Genomic DNA, 16705 nt, shown 5'->3' on the forward strand with positions numbered 1-16705 from the left:
AACCGGCGGGAACGATCTCTTTTGAATGCATCAATTTGAATTTCTGATTGGGGGCGGCGTTTGGGGGACGCGGCTGGGGAGCGACGTCCCCCAAACGCGGCACGAACAAAACACGTCCCCCAAACGCTCGATCCGGCGCGGTTTGGGGGACGGTTTGGGGAACGCGACTGGAGATGCTCTTATGTTTTCTAGTGAAAACCTGACAAAATCAGTCAAGCAGGCTTGTATGTGAATTTTCCCAATTCGCCTTCTCACTCATTATATGCTTCTGCGGTGGTACTGGTTAGTTGTTTTAATCTGTCATTTTGTAGAACAAGTGAACATGGTGGCAGCTAGACAGGCTGAAGAGTAGGTCTCAAGCCTCCTAATTTCCTAAAGCACTTTGTTGGAAAGAAAAGTTTAAGTACTCGCTCAAAGACTAGATGGACTGATTGATGCTAGCATACCAGTGCAGTATGTGCCTTGGTACTTTGTTAATATCACAGTGGGAGTGACACCTAGTCCTCTTAGCATACCAGTGCACCATCTTGCTTTAGTTCAAGAACAAATGTCACACCCCTACTACTCTTTCATCAGTAAATATGAGCTGATGATGCATGCTGCTGTGTAGGGTCAATGCTCGGTGGGACTTGTGTCCGTGGACCCCAACTGTGGATGTTGGATAATATAGGAAATTTTCAGACATGATAGAGATCTCTGTTCCTCCAGGGACCATGGGGCATGGATGAACCGGGAAAAAACCCGTTCAGGTGAAAACCCGTTCGCCTCGAGCGCTCCCGCGGGCGCTCGGGCGAACCCTAAACTCGCCCCCGCCTAGGTCCTCCTCCTCCGTCCCCCACCGCCGCCGCCGCCGGCTGAAGCCGCCGGGCAAAGCCCGGCCGGTGCCGGCGGCGGCGGACCTTCCTCTCCTCGCTTCGGGCACGGGCGCGGGCGGCGTGGCCGGAGGTGCGGTTCCGCGCGGATCTCGGCGCATCCGGGCGAGGCTGGTCGGCGGCTCGCGGCCGGCGAGGTTCGCGCGACTCGAGGCGGCCTCGGGGTGTGACGCGGACGCCGTCTCCGTGGGGGCGGAGGTCGGCGGCTCGTGTGCCTCCCCGACGTGGTCCGACCCGGCGGAGGTCGGCCCTCCCGGCGACGGGGACCGGAGACGACGACAAGGATGCCTTGGCGCAGCTTGCTGTCATGGTGGGCGCGAGGGTGCGGATGGGCGGCCGCGCCGGCCGGATCCGGGCCGGGGGCCCGATCCGGATCTCGGCTGCCATGCTCGGACTCTGCCCGGAGGTTGCTATGCCATCCCACGGGGGGATCTGCTGGCACGCTGGGCCGGCGACATGGAGGGCTATGTCTGTCGGAGTGCCGTTCACCTGCGGTCTACTGGCCTCGGCCATCTTCGGGGGTGTCTCGAGTCCTATCAAGGTGGTGCCTTTCTCCGCGCGGTGGCAAGATCATGGATGTCGGGGCGGCGGCCCTGGAAGGTGGGAACCTTGTGGGTTGGCGGGCGAGCCCGGGGTTCTGGTGCTGGCTGGGGCCATGGACAGGGGGCTGTCATGGTGCTTAGCGGGCTGCGGTTTGTGGGGGCGTGGTGGCTGCCACCTCGGTGGCGTCCCTTGCCATGTTTGGGTGGGGGAGAGATCATGCCGAGAGGAAACTCTTGCCCTGGACCTTCTAGGGCCACGACGGCGGCGTCCATGGACGTCGCTTCCTTCTTGAAGGCGTCGTTCTGGCTTCTCCCTGCACCCTTTCGTGCTCCGGGTGAAAACCCAAGATCCTCGGATCGGGCGGTGGCGGCACTCTGGTGTCGTGCTCTTCTTGAAGACATCGTCTTGGAGCCCACAACCCGAGGCTCTCCGATGGTTGTGACGGAGGTGTTTCTTCGACGATCTTCGGCAAGGCTTGCTCCGTGCCCCTTCCCTTGTCGAGCTTCCTTGGTGCCTGCTGTTCGGTTTGTGAGCAACGAGGGTGGGCCCCCGGTGGTGGTCGGCTTCCGGTGACGTTTCACGCGACGGAGGAGTTCCGTTGAGGCGCGCGTGAAAATGGCTCGCTCTTGAGTGAGCTCCGGCCCGACGACTCGTAGACTCCAGCTCTTCTCCGAGCCTCGTAGGCGCTTTGGCTGAGCTCGTTGACCTCGCTTCCGGTTGTAGCTTCTTCGGTAGTTCGTGTGGGTGTGTGGTGTCGTTCTGTAAGCTGGGTTCAGCACTTTGTATCGTTTTTCGCCGTTGGTGGCTTTGTTAATTCAAAGTTGGGCACTTGAGTGCCTTTTATCTAAAAAAACCATGGGGCATGGATGGGCCGAGTGGAAACAGCAGGAAGCAGCTTAAAATACAGCACACTTTAGGGTTGATATACTTAACAGAGTAGGTGGTGCTTTGTGGTGGCTAAGCACCTTAAAATTATTTCCCTAGATTCCTGCCATGTACTTTTATTCTTCTTTAGTACGTACTAAATAAATAAACACTTGGGCAGTTGTGCTTACCACACTCAAATATTGCCATGTCATTTCCTGTTTTCCAAAAGCATATCCTTAATTAAGATCATATAAGAGAAATGGCTGATGATTTCCTTTTTGATTTATTATAAGCAATGGTAAGAAAATTGGTAATCATTACCCGCTCGGTCGGCCAGAAAGTAGCGATCAATCGAAATTCAAACAATTAACTGATTTATTCGGTTAAATCGGTGCAACCTGCACAAATTAGCGTTTAAAACAATATATATAAGAAAGAAATAGTATATGATGCCCGATCCTACTTCTCTAGATCCCAAAAGCCTAAAATATGTACGCTTCTCTTTTTTTTACCTAATCTCCAAGGTCAAGCGACTTAGAATCCACCAACGGACACCATGTTTCTACCTACCACTTCTCCTCCTCTAACCTTCGAAGTTTCTCTTCTTCCACCACCTACCTAAGATATAATCTCTCTTACACCTCAACAACCTATCCAATTGAAGGTGGCCTCGAGCTCCCGGACGAGCTCCTCAAAGTGGTTCATCTCCTGTATTTGGGGTTTGGTTGGCAACAACGAGGAACTGGTTCAGCGAGGGCAAGACATTGGTTAGCGACGGCGGGAATCAAGTTGCTGGAGGTGAGAATCAAGGGGGAGCTTCACTTACAAATATGTTGGTTTCGGTTGGTTTTACCAAAGTTACTTAGAATTAGCGATTTAGAAAAGAAGAAAGAAAAAAGGGCAATGTGAAGTGAAGCTTCTTCGCCCACACTTTCTCCCCTGATTGCTGTACGATAAAGACCACGAAAGCAAAGCTCCCAAAGAGCACACACGCATGTGACATGTTTCGTTCCATAATTAGAACTCGCGATCAAAACCCACCAAAGACGCTACTCTGGCATAGTGCACCCTCTCTCGACCGACGGAAACACGCCACCAGCAAACACGTCAGCTACAATGCCCACTCACGTACGTACACGCATCAGGCATCACGCATAGGAACACTACTGCTACGAGACAATCCATTCCAGGCCAACACCTTCGGTTACGATCCTTCGCCGTCTCTCCCCGTGCGACGCGATGGTTGTAAGTTCAATCATGGCGGCCTGCCTTTTCCACGTCCGACCATCGATCTCGACGTGAGTTTGGGGGAACATAATGATCCATGCACCCGAGAGCAAAATGATGGCGACGACGCACGTCTTCCCTCCGAACTTGACCCCATTTTGCCACGTTCTCCCTAGAGGATCGAACGAGGATGTGGGAGCATCGATGTGTACTGGAGTGGAGCTACATGTCAGCAGTCTCCCAGGCCCCGATTGGTCGCTTTTAGTTTGTGAAGAAGCTAAGCAAGTGAGCTCCGTGTCATTCGGCGGTTTTGGTTAAAAAACGATGTTCCAATCAGGGTCTCGCTCTTTTTTAATTACGGAGTACAAGATGTTCAAAATATTTTAATGTGAACTGAAATGTACGTGAGTGGCTATTTAAACTGAAATAAGTGAATAGACACGCTGAAATGCGTCTAGATACAATGATACATATACAAACTGAAATAAGTGAAATAGGTCTAAACACTACTTTTGCCGAAAAAAGATCGCCGATCTATTAATCATCATCAACATCAGTACAAAGAGCACCAAATCTTCTATCTATCTGTCTCTAAAAGCAAGATACGGGGTGTAAAATAGAGACACTACATTGATCCACATCAACAATGTTATTTTAACTCTTAGATCCATAATTTTAATGAATAAGATTTAAAGATTTTACGTAACATACACGGATATATGTTTTGCGGACATACAGGGTGTGTCATGTTTGACAAATACATGCCCACCATCCGTGAAAAAGTAAGGAAAAGAGAGAAAAAAAGAGTCCGAAGGCTTTCTAGAAAAAAAAAGTCCCGGTTACCTGCACGTAATGAGTTGTATTAACTCTACCTTTTTGTCCATCAGAATAAACTCTATTTTTATGCTATTTTTACATTTGGCAGTCGGACTTAGGTGTTAGGTACACTAGCTACATGAGAAAAAGCGCCCGAGTGAATCATCCCAATATTAAGATTAAGAATTGCAAAAGAATAAGCGGATGCATCAATTTTTAAGTTTAATGGGCAAGCACTATCACATGTAATTGTACATGCAAGCAAATATACAGTTAACTTTTCGGTTAGACTCCAAGCACTATCACGATTTACTGGAAATATACAATTAACTTTTTGGTTAGATTCCAAGCACCATCACGATTTACAGCACATGGAAGGAAAAAAAGAGATCAGCTCCCGTTTAGGAGTTAATCCGAACATTGAGCTACTAATATATTGCAGTAATTTAGAATTAAAAGGTATGGATTTTAATTGAAATATGGAGTGGCTAGAATATTTAAAAATAACTAATATGTCCATGGTAGAAATATCTAAAAAAATTATCTGATCTATATCCAGTCATTATTCATTAATGCTCTCCCTTTAAAATACAAACACATCACATGATATAGGGTTGATCACTAAAATAGGATTGCACGTTCTTACAAATTTAACAAAAGTGGTTGAAAGTAAGAAATTACAATCTTACAATACAAATCATAATAGCACATCCATCTTTGTACTTGGGGTTACCTGCATGTAATGAGTGGTATTATTCTCCAACTCTACCTTTTTGCCCATCAGAAAAAACTCTATTTTTATATTGCTTTTTCATTTAACAGTTTGACCTAGCTACAGTAGCTACATGAGAAAAAGTGTATGAATCATCCCAATAATTAAGATTAAGAATTGCAAAATAATAAACCGATGCATCATTTTTGTAAGTTTAATAGGCAAGCACTATCACATGTACCATATGTGCAAGGAAATATACAGTTCACTTTTCGGTTAGATTCGAAGCACCATCAGGTTTACTGTACATGGAAGGAAAAACAATCAGCTTCCGGTTAGGATATTAGTCCGAAGCTACTAATTATATTGCAGTAGTTTAGCACTAAAAGATATGGATTTTAATTGAAATGCAGAGTAGCTACAATATTAAAAAAAAACTAATATGTTCATGGTATAAATTTCTGAAAAATGATCCGATCTATATTCAGTCATTAATGCTCTCTGTTTGAAATACAGACACGCGGCACTATATAGGATGAACACTAAAATAGGATTGTAGGTTGTTACAAATTTAACAAAGTGGTTAAGAAAAATAAGAAATTACAATCTTAGAATACAAATCATAATAGCACATATATCTTTGCTAACATGACAACCAAACAGGTTTTTGCTCAAAGGTCAGATGGGGGTCGCGGTGCCCCCCCCTCCCCTACCCTGAGTTGGACAAATCATTGGAGGGGAGTACTTGCATGAGAAAAAATGCAGCAGGCTAGTAATTTAAGAATATGTGTGTTAGTGCCAACATGACTACACATCACGGCAACAAATATCCCATTATAATAGCCCTTGAACACTACCCCATATCCCCCTTTACTACGATACAGCCAGGGCAAAAGTTCCCAGTGGATCTTAGAACCTCTTCCAGTGATAGTTGCTTTTTCTGCAAACGCCAACTACCTAAATTTCTATTATCTTGTACTCCGCCCCGGTTTAGCCTTCATTTTATAGCATATAAAGATCCCAATGCAAATGGAAAAAAGGGGTATTGAGAAAAAAATGGAAGCAACGATCACCCTTTGATCCTCCCGCTCCATGAGAAGGCTGCTCAGACTTGTTACCATCGACAAAAACCTTTACAACGGGTTTAAATACCGTGATTTTACTAGTGAGAGTGTTGATACTTAGATCCACCAGGAGAAGCATTGGAATCTCGGTTAGTGAAGTTGGTATAGCTCCTTTCAGATCGTTAACGGATAGAATAAACTTATGGGTTCCTTCTTGTGTTGTGGAGGTACTAAACTCCAGTTCCAATGTGCTATCCTCACTCTTTGGTTCACGCGAGAGGAGTGCTAACATGACAGAACAAAACAAGTTTTCTCTCAAAGGTTAGGAGGGGGCGGTGGCCCCCATAGAGTTGGAAAAATCATTGGAGGGGGAAATAGGGAGTTGCATGAGAAAGAATACAACAGCCTAGTAATTTAAGAATATTGTGATGTTGGAATTTGGCTAGAAATTCGATCTCAACGACAAATTCCTGGTGCCCTTGACCCTGTTAGTGCCAACATGACTACGCATCACGATAACAAATATCCCCTTGCACCCCTTTTAAAACTACCCCATATCCCTATTTACCTACGATAGGTCAGGGCAGAAGTTCTCAATAGCTCTTAGAACCTCCTCTAGTGATAGTTGCTTTTTTCTGCAAATGTCACCTACCTAAATTTCTATTAGCTTGTACTCCGCCCTGGTTTACCCTTCATTTTATAGCATATAAAAACCCCAAAGCAGATACAAAAAAGAGTATTGAGAAAAAAATGGAAGCAGTGATCACAACATTCCTTTGCTTTGATCCTCCCGCACCATGAGAAGCCGGCTAAAACCTGTTCCCATCGACGAAAACCTTTACAACGGATTTAAATACCAGGATTTTACTAGTGAGAGTGTTGTTACTTAGATCCACCAGGAGAAGCATTGGAATCTAGGTTAGTGAACTTGGTATAGCCCCTTTCAGTTGGTTACCCGATAGAATAAACTTATGGAGGCCTTCTAGTGTAACAAAAATTACAATTCTCGGTTATTGGACCTATAACCAAACCGACGAACACGAAGACGAACCAGATCTCAGGAGATCCGCCGGACACAAAATGCCACACACCCTCAGCTGACGCTAGGCGCATCACCGGGGCGAGGATAGGACATGTAAAACATTATTCCATCAGGATTGTAGCCGCTACTATCGCAAAGAAGACACGAAAAACTAACCTAAAAAAGGGAAACCTCCCGCCAGGAGAGACCATGGTCCGCCACACCTCCGAGGCCTTAAGGCCACCAGAGGTGGAGCAGCCCGGTAGCATCGCCGATGACGGGATGGAAGCCTAGATGGGTTTCACAGATCGTCTCTCTCCTCAAGGGGTACGCTAGGTAGCGGTTCGGTCGTATAGCATGCGATTCAGAAAATGCTAAAACATCTTATGATTCGAAACAAACTGATATATTTTAAGGCTGAAATTTGAACCATAGGAAGAGATTTTCAGTGGATTAACGTTCAAGCAAGTTATACATATCTCATCTCGCCCTTTCCGTCAGACATCAGTAAACTGAAATGAAAAATCAGGCTCGCGCCGAAAACAGAGATGATGAGAAATTATGGTTGCGTTCCGGTCTTCCAGTGGCTCCCGAAGGAATAAACTCATGACCTTCATACTGATTGGATACTTGCATATTAAAATTAGAAAATTAAATTTGAGGCTTCTGTTGAGCAACCATGATATCGTAGCAATGTACCTGGAACTGGTAAAAGACCCCTCACGAGTAGGCAGCCGCAGTTGGCACTAGGGATGGCAATGGGTACCCATGACCCGCGTACCCGCCGGGTAAAAACCCAATAGGAATACGGGTATGGGACAAAATATTACCCATGGGTTTGTAAACGGGAAAATATCATACCCATCGGGTAGAGCGGGTACGGGTATGGGATTGTACAACCCATACCCACGTACCCATTTACCCATATAAATTTGACAAGTGGGCAGCCGTAATGTTTTGAACTACTTTATTTTCCCCTAACCACGCCTTCACATTGCTTGGTTGAAGCTCACACTTTCTGATCTGACAATCGCTGGTAGGCTAGTGAGGATTAGACCACCATTTAGGATCGCTTTACCTCATTTCATACTTTTTGAACAACTTGATACGTTGTAAGCGTAGGTATTTTTTACCCGCGGGTACCCATTTACCCTACCGGGTGACGGGTATGAAAAAAACTTGTACCCGTTCGCCGGTATGGGTACAGGTAAGATTGAAGATGACGGGTACAGGTATGGTATGGCTCTACCCGGTACCCATACCCTGCCTCCTCTATCCCAAGCGGGGTCTCGTGTCAGTAGGCAGGCCATGGTTTCAGTGCCGCCTCTATTATTTCACAAAATTAGCAACTCCAACAGGCTGTGTGAGCTACTTGAGGCTCGTTGTTTGCACAGTGGAGTGCGGACGGAGCGTGCCTCGCTGAGATCATGAAACGGGGGACTTCTCGATGATTAGTTTTCGGTATGTATGCTATGCGCATCATACTACACTCTGACACGACGATCATATACCTCTGCCCTGCAATGTACAATTAATTAGTCGAGTACGCTACCCACCGCAAGTCAACAGATACGTAAACATTAAACTTGGTCCTAACATTGGATAATCATTGGTAATCTAGCGTAGAGTAGCCAATACTCAACGTTTGCTATTAACGTTGGGGTGAATCATTGATAATCTAGGAGACCACGACACGAAGGATAACTTCCTTTAACGCTATAGTATTTTATACTCGTCTCTAGCATGGCCGATTCCACCTTATTCTTGGCAGTTTGCACAACAGGACAAGATTCGTTTGGAACAAAGGGCAAACAAATGGATTTTTGGTAACTGGATTCTCATTAAAAAAAATCTTCGCAAGCCATGAATGACAATGACTTGTAAGAGCAACACCAACTAGGTAGATAAACGAGTAGGAAAACCAGAATTTGATGATTTTTGCCAAAAAATTGTGCTCCAATCCATTCACCAACAGATGAGGCAAAAAAGAATATTCTCAGCTCCCTCTAATTGAATTTTTGTCAAAAGAGACCACCTACCCCAATTTATTGTCAAAAAGGACCACCTGCGAATCGAATTGACAAAAAAAACCACGTACTCAGTGGCGGCAGCGCCCCCAGACGACACGTGGAGCTTGCCGCCGGAGGCTGTGGCGGCAGCTTCATGCCGTCGCCCGAGGTTGCGGCACGTTAGCCGACAAAGATCACCGTCCGACAGCCGTCAACTGGCGCAGGCCATGCCGCCGGTGCATGGGGCGGCATGCATGCGTGGAGCATGCCTCCATTCTCCCTGGCGGCAGCTCTCTGCATGGTACAGAAAATTAATTAGATGCATGGCTACACCTCTGACCGCACTGATTTTAATTCTAGTTGGCACATTCAATTAGCTATTTACGTTCTAATTACATGTTGCATGTCCTAATATATTACTCAATAATAACTACAATCGTTCTAATATTTTAATTTTACATATGCATGCAAATTCTGCATTCAACTACAGAACATGCATTAATCGATGGCGCGACGAATCTGCACCACTTCACGGGCACGGGCGTCGTCCTGGAGCTTCTTCTCCGACTCGAAGGACTCCACCTCGGTTGGCGCCTCCTCCTCATTCGTTGGCGCCTCCATCATCGCCGCCGCCAACGTGTCGGCCTCCGCCGCCAACTCGTCCTCCCGCCTCCCCCAGGCCGCCTACGTTGCCGCCAGCGCCGCCTCCCGCTGCTGTCGCTCCTCCGCCGCCAGCTGCTGCTGGCGCTCGAGCGACTCCCACCGCCGGCGCTCGATCGCCACCCGCCGTTCACGGTACCGCGCCTCCCGCTCCTCGCGCTGGCGCCGGCGCTCATCATCCCACCGCCGGCTCATCTCCTCCGTCCGGCGCCGCCGCGCCTCTTCTTCCATGGAGGCGTCGAACGTCGCAATGGTGTCCGCCAGCGCCTCCTCCTGCCACGCTGCTGCCGCCGCACTCTTGGCAGCAGCGGGGCCAGGGGCGTCGAACGCCGCTACATCCGCCGCATGCGCCGCCTCACGCCGCTGGCGGGCCTGCAGCTCGAGTGCCTCCCGCCACTCCTGACGATGTGCAAGCCAATTCTCCATCCCTCGCCGCCGCTCCTCTTCACGGGCGTTTACGTCGATGCCGAACTGCGAATCCGGTGGTGGAGGTGGTGCTGGAGAAGACGACGGTGGAGGAAACTGGCCATCGCCAGGGCGGTTCGCCATTGCCAACTAGTGGTGGAGGAGACGGCGGTGGAGCGACGAGGGTTGTGCTTGTGGTGGAGAAAGGGGTGCCGGCGGCTGTGGTGGCTGCCATTGAGCCGGGAGGGCCTTTTATAGACGCTTGTGTCGGGAAGAAAGCGCGGGAAGAGGCGAGAAGAGGCGGGAAGAAAGCGCGGGAAGAGGCGAGAAGAGGCGGGAAGAAAGCGCGGGAACGGGCGGTGGCGTGCGAACGCCGGCGACGCGTGGAGGCTCGGTAGCACCGACGAGACGTCTCGCCTGCCCCTCCGTCGCCATTAAGGCAAAGATGTCGTCGTGTGTCACTGCGCGCGAATAACTTCCGCAGCGAGGTAGGCGATGGTTAGGTCCAAACTTGAATGAGCCGCTTACACGTCGGGCCCGCGTCGCTTCGCCTCGCTTTTCGTTGTGTCCGGTGTGCCCGGTGCGTCCTCTGTGGGACGGGCTCGGGGCGCCGGACACCGTATCGGGCCTCGCTGGACAAAAATCGGCTTTGGGGGACGTGGCTGGAACCGTTTTTTGTCCGGCGCGCCCCAAACCGGTTGGGATGCTTTGGGGGACGCGACTGGAGATGCTCTTAGACCACCAACAGGCAATTTGCAACAGTGTGAGCATCAAAAGGGAAGGTTAATTTACAATAGTACACACAACATAAAAAAATCAGTGCTGCATCAAATCAAAGTGTGTGTAGTGAGATGCTCCCTGGCTATCGGCGGTCGGCCGGTTTAGCTTTGCATGCAGCTGCAGGGCAGCAGCGCAGTCATTTCATTTGGCCTGGCACGAAGTGTGAGCATATGCAGAGAGCTGCCGCCAGGGAGAGTGGAGGCATATTCCACGCATGCATACCGCCCGATGCACCGGCGGCATGGCCCGCGCCAGTCGACGGCGGCCGGACGGTGATCTCTGCCGGCTAACGTGTCGCCACCTCGAGCGACGGCATGAAGCTGCCGCCACAGCCTCCGGCGGCAAGCTCCACGTGTCGCCTGGGGGCGCTGCCGCCATTGAGTACATGGTCTTTTTTGTCAATTCGATTCGTAGGTGGTCCTTTTTGACAATAAATTGGGGCAGGTGGTCTCTTTCGGCAAAAATTCCTAAAAGTGACCAAATACAAATTTATTCTCAGCTCCTTCCCTATGTGTCGATGTAGAACTAGAAAGAGATAGGGAACGTGAGCTTGATGTATCACCACCATCTTCTTTCCCAGCTGTCATCACAATCTTCCTCTCCGTGATGGGTGCCACGAGATTGAACGAGCTAGACCAGGTTTATGCCAATCTTAGACATACTTAATACAAACAATCATCGGTGTATTGCTTTGTAGTGAAATTATGTTATATGGATGGTGCGTTGGAGAGAAATATTTATGATTATAGAAAATGAATAATAAATCGATAAAGAGAAAATCAATAAATGGAAGTGAAACTTTGCGAGTGAGATTTAGTGAGTGCGTTCAAGTGAGAGAAATAGGGGATGGGTGGTATTTTGGTGGTATTACTCAAATGCATAGTGGTACATAATGAATGCCTCAACTATAACCTGATGAGTCACTTGCCCTGAGTAAGCTGCAAGATCCTTCACAGATCACTGTGTCTAGATCATGCAACAGATTTGAAAGATGATGGCAACCCATCATTAATCAGTAATCAGAAAAGAACCTGGAGACTGGAGAAGATGAATATGGCTAATCTGTTCTTAAATAGAAGTTCTTAAATGGAACCAACTTCAAATGCTTAAACTGATCTCACGGAGTAGCTTTGTATATAAAAATATCTCCGACGAAGAAAGACAAATCCACATTGGATCAACTAGTATGCAATGAAACAAGGAATGTTTCTTATGGTAAACTTGAAGGAAATGATGGATTGTGGATTTTTTGGTATCAATCATTTTCACATAGTTTGTTCTATTTATTGCGAACTAAATTTGCACTAGGTTGTTTCTTTTTTAAGTAAATAATTTATGATGGAGCTCGAGAGGGTATGGTTTATTTTTATGAAATTCTATACAAATCAAGCGTTGGCTCTACTTACATTCAAGCCTCTATACAATGATTAAGAGGATCATCAATTACTAAACACTGACATATATTTTGTGGTGACACACAACGACCAATCCGGAAAGACCACTCTTTCATGTAAGGATTCGGAACCGCTGCACCGATGAGAAATTGGTGAACGAGGTTTGGTGAATGGGTTGAACTTGCTCCAAGGATTCATCTAAAAATCATGAGTGGCATGCAAGCAATATTAGTATGATTTATCTCCCTCTGTTTTTTTACTTCTCATGAGAAACCGTTGCTTTCTCGAGTTTTCTGTTTTTTTCTTTGGGTATTTTTGGTATGCGGGATTTAAAAAGCATGAGGACATATCAAAAGAAGTAAATTCAGATGTTGTGTCAGGTTGAATCCTACATGAACTGGAAATGCAGAATCCAAAACCAGGAAATAAACACATGAACTATCCTACCTATGGTCCATGGCATAGTTGCTATGAACAGAAATAAAGTATCCATCAATATGAACTCAATAGAAAAATTCATTTGAAATAGCATGCAAAGTAGACCATATGTCAAAAAATCCCAATCCTACAAACCAAAAAAAAAATGGCTATGTAGGAACATAGCTAAAGATTGAATCTTCTAAAACTTCTATTAATTGTTTTCGAATTTATAACCACTTAGGCCTTAAATCCAGTGCATCCAGCCACGGGTACACCAGAGATTCAGGGCAAGCAATCTTGAGGTACACTCTTCTCCATGAGACCCATCATTCATGGACCATGGCCACAAGACCGACAATGAGCTGAGACCTGAGAGTGCCCTCCACACACTCTCTCCTCCCGACAAGCACAGAACTCGTCTTTTCCTTTCTCCCCCCTTCAATCTTTTCCCCTCACCTCACCTCACCTTACTGTGTGTGCGTGGCCGCAGCCAGTACAATCCCTTCTCTTTATTCCCTCTCCCCCGACTGGCATTGTCTTCTTGCGTGTCCCGCGGTTATGGATCACGAAACCTCACGACAACCCCGCCGCTTCAGCCGTGTGTTGCCGCATTACTAGCTAGAGCGGGCTCAGTCCTCACCAGATCGTTTCTCGCGATCGCATTGCATGCGCTTTTGATCTTCCGTTGCCTTATTGAAGGTAGGATTCGGAGTCTGCAGCATTTTTCCAGAAAAATGATTCTCTGTTTCTCGATGAGTTGGGTGGGATTTGATGTTGTGGGTGGCGGCTGAAATGGTTTCCCCTGTTTCTTGGGATTTTGTGTTGGTCAGGTTGGGCCACCTCTTGATGCTTATCATCTAGCGGCGGCAGATATCTCCACCTGAACGGAGGAGCAATGGCCGTGAGCGTCGGCGCGCAGTCGGCCGAGGCCGGGGACATCGAGTGCGGCGAGCGGCGGCGCGCGGACGAGTTCGTGGACGACGACGACGACGACGAGGACAGCCAGTACTTCACGGACGCGGAGGACCGGTCGTGGCCCTCGCACTCGCGCCATGAGTCCGCCGCCGCCTACGAGGACTGCATCTCGCGGTGCGCGTCCGCGCGCACGAGCTCCTTCGGTGGCGGCGACAGCGACGGGGACATCGAGGCCGGCGGCGGCGAGCACTTGAGGAAGTCGTCGTGCGTGTCCGAGTGCTCGCTGGACGACGTCGACCTGGAGGCCGGGCTGGCCGAGGTCATCAAGGGCAGCCCCGACAAGGCCGAGAGGAACTGCCGCATTTGCCACCTCGGCCTCGAGAGCGCGGCGGCCGACTCCGGCGCCGCCATCACGCTCGGCTGCTCCTGCAAGGGCGACCTGTCCTACTCCCACAAGCAGTGCGCCGAGACATGGTTCAAGATCAGAGGCAACAAGTAAGCTCCTACTACTCAGTTAACTTGGCTAATCCGGTCCAATTCACTCTCAATCATATTTGATAAGTAAGTGCAAATAATGTGCCAAATCAATGCGTTAACTCGAATAAATTGCCAATTCACTTCAATCAATTCAGTTAATCGGGTTAGGCACAACGCTCGAACACGTTTGGGATTTATGTATCCAGTGTCAGTAACATTGAAGACCTCAAGATTTGTTTCAGATATAGGCTTTTCTGAAAGATATTTGGGTGGATGGACACATGGTTAAGGAATCTTATGTGGTGGTGTTTTCTTTACTTCTTTCATTCTTTAGATGGGCAAAGGTTAAAGGGGCAGATGGGCAAAGCAGTAATGGATTAATTAGTAGGGGTATAGGGTTGTAGGTGGAGATCACTGGAGGGGGATAAAGTTAGGGTTCGTTCATTCAGTCATTCTTCTCACAGAATTTCTGTGTGCTATTTGGCACTGTTGTGTTGACCAAGTTTGTTTCTTAATACATTGACTTGGTCCATGAGACATGCGTTCTGTTTGGTGGTGTAGGGGAGGTGTCATTCTGTCACTTCCCACTACAAAAGTGTTTCTTCTGACGGAATTCTAGTCGGGAATCATAATGTGTTGAGCCGAGCCTTGGTGATATGACCTTCCGATGCAAGAATGGGGTAATGAAGGGGGATTGTTCTTAGAAAACATTGCTTTTCTTAGCTCAGGAATTACTAAATCAGTTGCAGATCAGAGTGTAGAAGGCACTGGGCAATACAAACTAATATGGAAAATGATTTATTGAATGGTTGGTGCTTGTTTGTCGTAGGATCTGGCTGTTTGGAGAGATAATTAGAAGGCACTGAGCATTACGAACTATTATGGGAAATGAAGTGTATCAGTGGACAATGCAGTTTATGCTGTTAAAGTTCACATTGTACATTATATAAACCTTAAAGAAGACAAGATTTTCTACTGAAATTAGTTAGACCATTAATGAGAACCAAATATTGCGACTAGCAACAGGAACATTCCTAATGGGTTCTTAATTACACTAGCATTAACAAAAGAAATTGGAGTCAGTTAATTAATAAAGTTCTCACTGATTCGCAAAAAAAAAAAGAGTAACCTGCTGTGGACCACATTGACACATAGTGTACAATACAGCAGAACATTTCGTCTATACTCTTACACCATTGCTGTAATTCATCCATCCAAACATTAGTCTCAATACCTACCGTGTGAAGCTAGCTAACATTTTCATTGTCTTAGTTTACTTTGTACTTTGTAGTGCAGTTTTTCAATACGAGTTGGCAAGTTCAGAAATTTATTTTCTTATGGTGCAAATTATTTAACTATGTGGCTGCAACTACATCAAAACTTGATGATTTTTTATATTCAAATATTCAGAACTTCAGATCATGTAATGGAGTGAGCTCTTTAGCAACTTTTTATGTTTTCCTGTGCTAAGAGAATAAGACTATAAGAGTACCATTGTCAATGATGTGACACTTATTTATTTTGCATCCTTGCATAACAATCTTTGGCCTTTGGTGGTTCTCAATGCCACATGCAATTTAGACAGCATCCAGAATTTAAAATTAGTCTGACCAAATTCCTAGCCTTTCTAAGCAACACAGAACTCATGCCATACATGCATGAATATATTTCCATATGCCTTTCCCTCCATGATTATCAAGATTGCTTCAATTCTACTTGTGAAATGCTTTTACTTTTAGAGGTCTTACTTGATATCTTCCTGACATTTCTTATGGTTACTGCCGTAGCATTTCTATTGCATGCTTAAAGCATCATCTACCTATTAGCTTTTGTTGTAACAAAGAACATTAAATGACCCTTTACCCTCTACGCTTATTCCATTTCCAAGTGCAAAGATAACTATGTGCAATATGGATGTGGATGATGAAACTAATTAAAGTACTTGTCTCCCGTTCTCTTTGCCTAGGACCTGTGAGATCTGCAGCTCAACCGCATGCAATGTGGTAGGTTTTGGCGATGCGGAGGTCACTGAACAATGGACCGAGTCAAGCACAGCAGCTGTGCAAGCACTACCAACCGAAAATCAGAGGTTTTGGCAAGGGCATCGGTTTCTCAACTTCCTTCTTGCTTGCATGGTTTTCGCCTTCGTCATCTCGTGGCTCTTCCACTTCAATGTCCCGGGATGAGTTTTGTGCTCCAGGGGGACCTCAATAAAAGCCCCAGCACCATTAACTGCAGACATGAATGTGTGTTAGATTCGGCAATTCTGAAGAACATGCTAAGGTGAAGTTAAGTTATGAAGAGGTACACAAATGTATGGTGGGGGCATGATGGCCCTGAATTTGGCTGTGGTGTGGAAGGATCTGAATTCGGTACGACGAAAGGAAGCCTGATGAGGATTTCAAGATTTGGGTGGAGATAAGAGCGAAGAGTAGAAGATGTGTTGTTCCAGGGGTCTGAAGAACGGGATTTGTGTTAGTGTTAGTCGTTTCTTGCCTTGTTTGTCTGCTGCTTTGGTGTGAT

General features: G+C 46.9%; 1 protein-coding gene across 1 annotated transcript; it reads left to right on the forward strand.

Annotated features, from left to right (window-relative positions):
* The first annotated feature begins 13685 nt into the window (after positions 1–13685).
* Positions 13686–16612, forward strand: LOC124648629. Its single transcript, XM_047188355.1, has 2 exons — positions 13686–14200; positions 16149–16612. The coding sequence occupies exons 1-2, from the start codon at positions 13686–13688 to the stop codon at positions 16366–16368; spliced, it is 735 nt and encodes a 244-aa protein (XP_047044311.1). The 3' UTR covers positions 16369–16612.
* Positions 16613–16705: the final 93 nt, after the last annotated feature.

This window comes from Lolium rigidum, chromosome 4, assembly GCF_022539505.1.
Source record: "Lolium rigidum isolate FL_2022 chromosome 4, APGP_CSIRO_Lrig_0.1, whole genome shotgun sequence".
NCBI classification, from domain to species: domain Eukaryota; kingdom Viridiplantae; phylum Streptophyta; class Magnoliopsida; order Poales; family Poaceae; genus Lolium; species Lolium rigidum.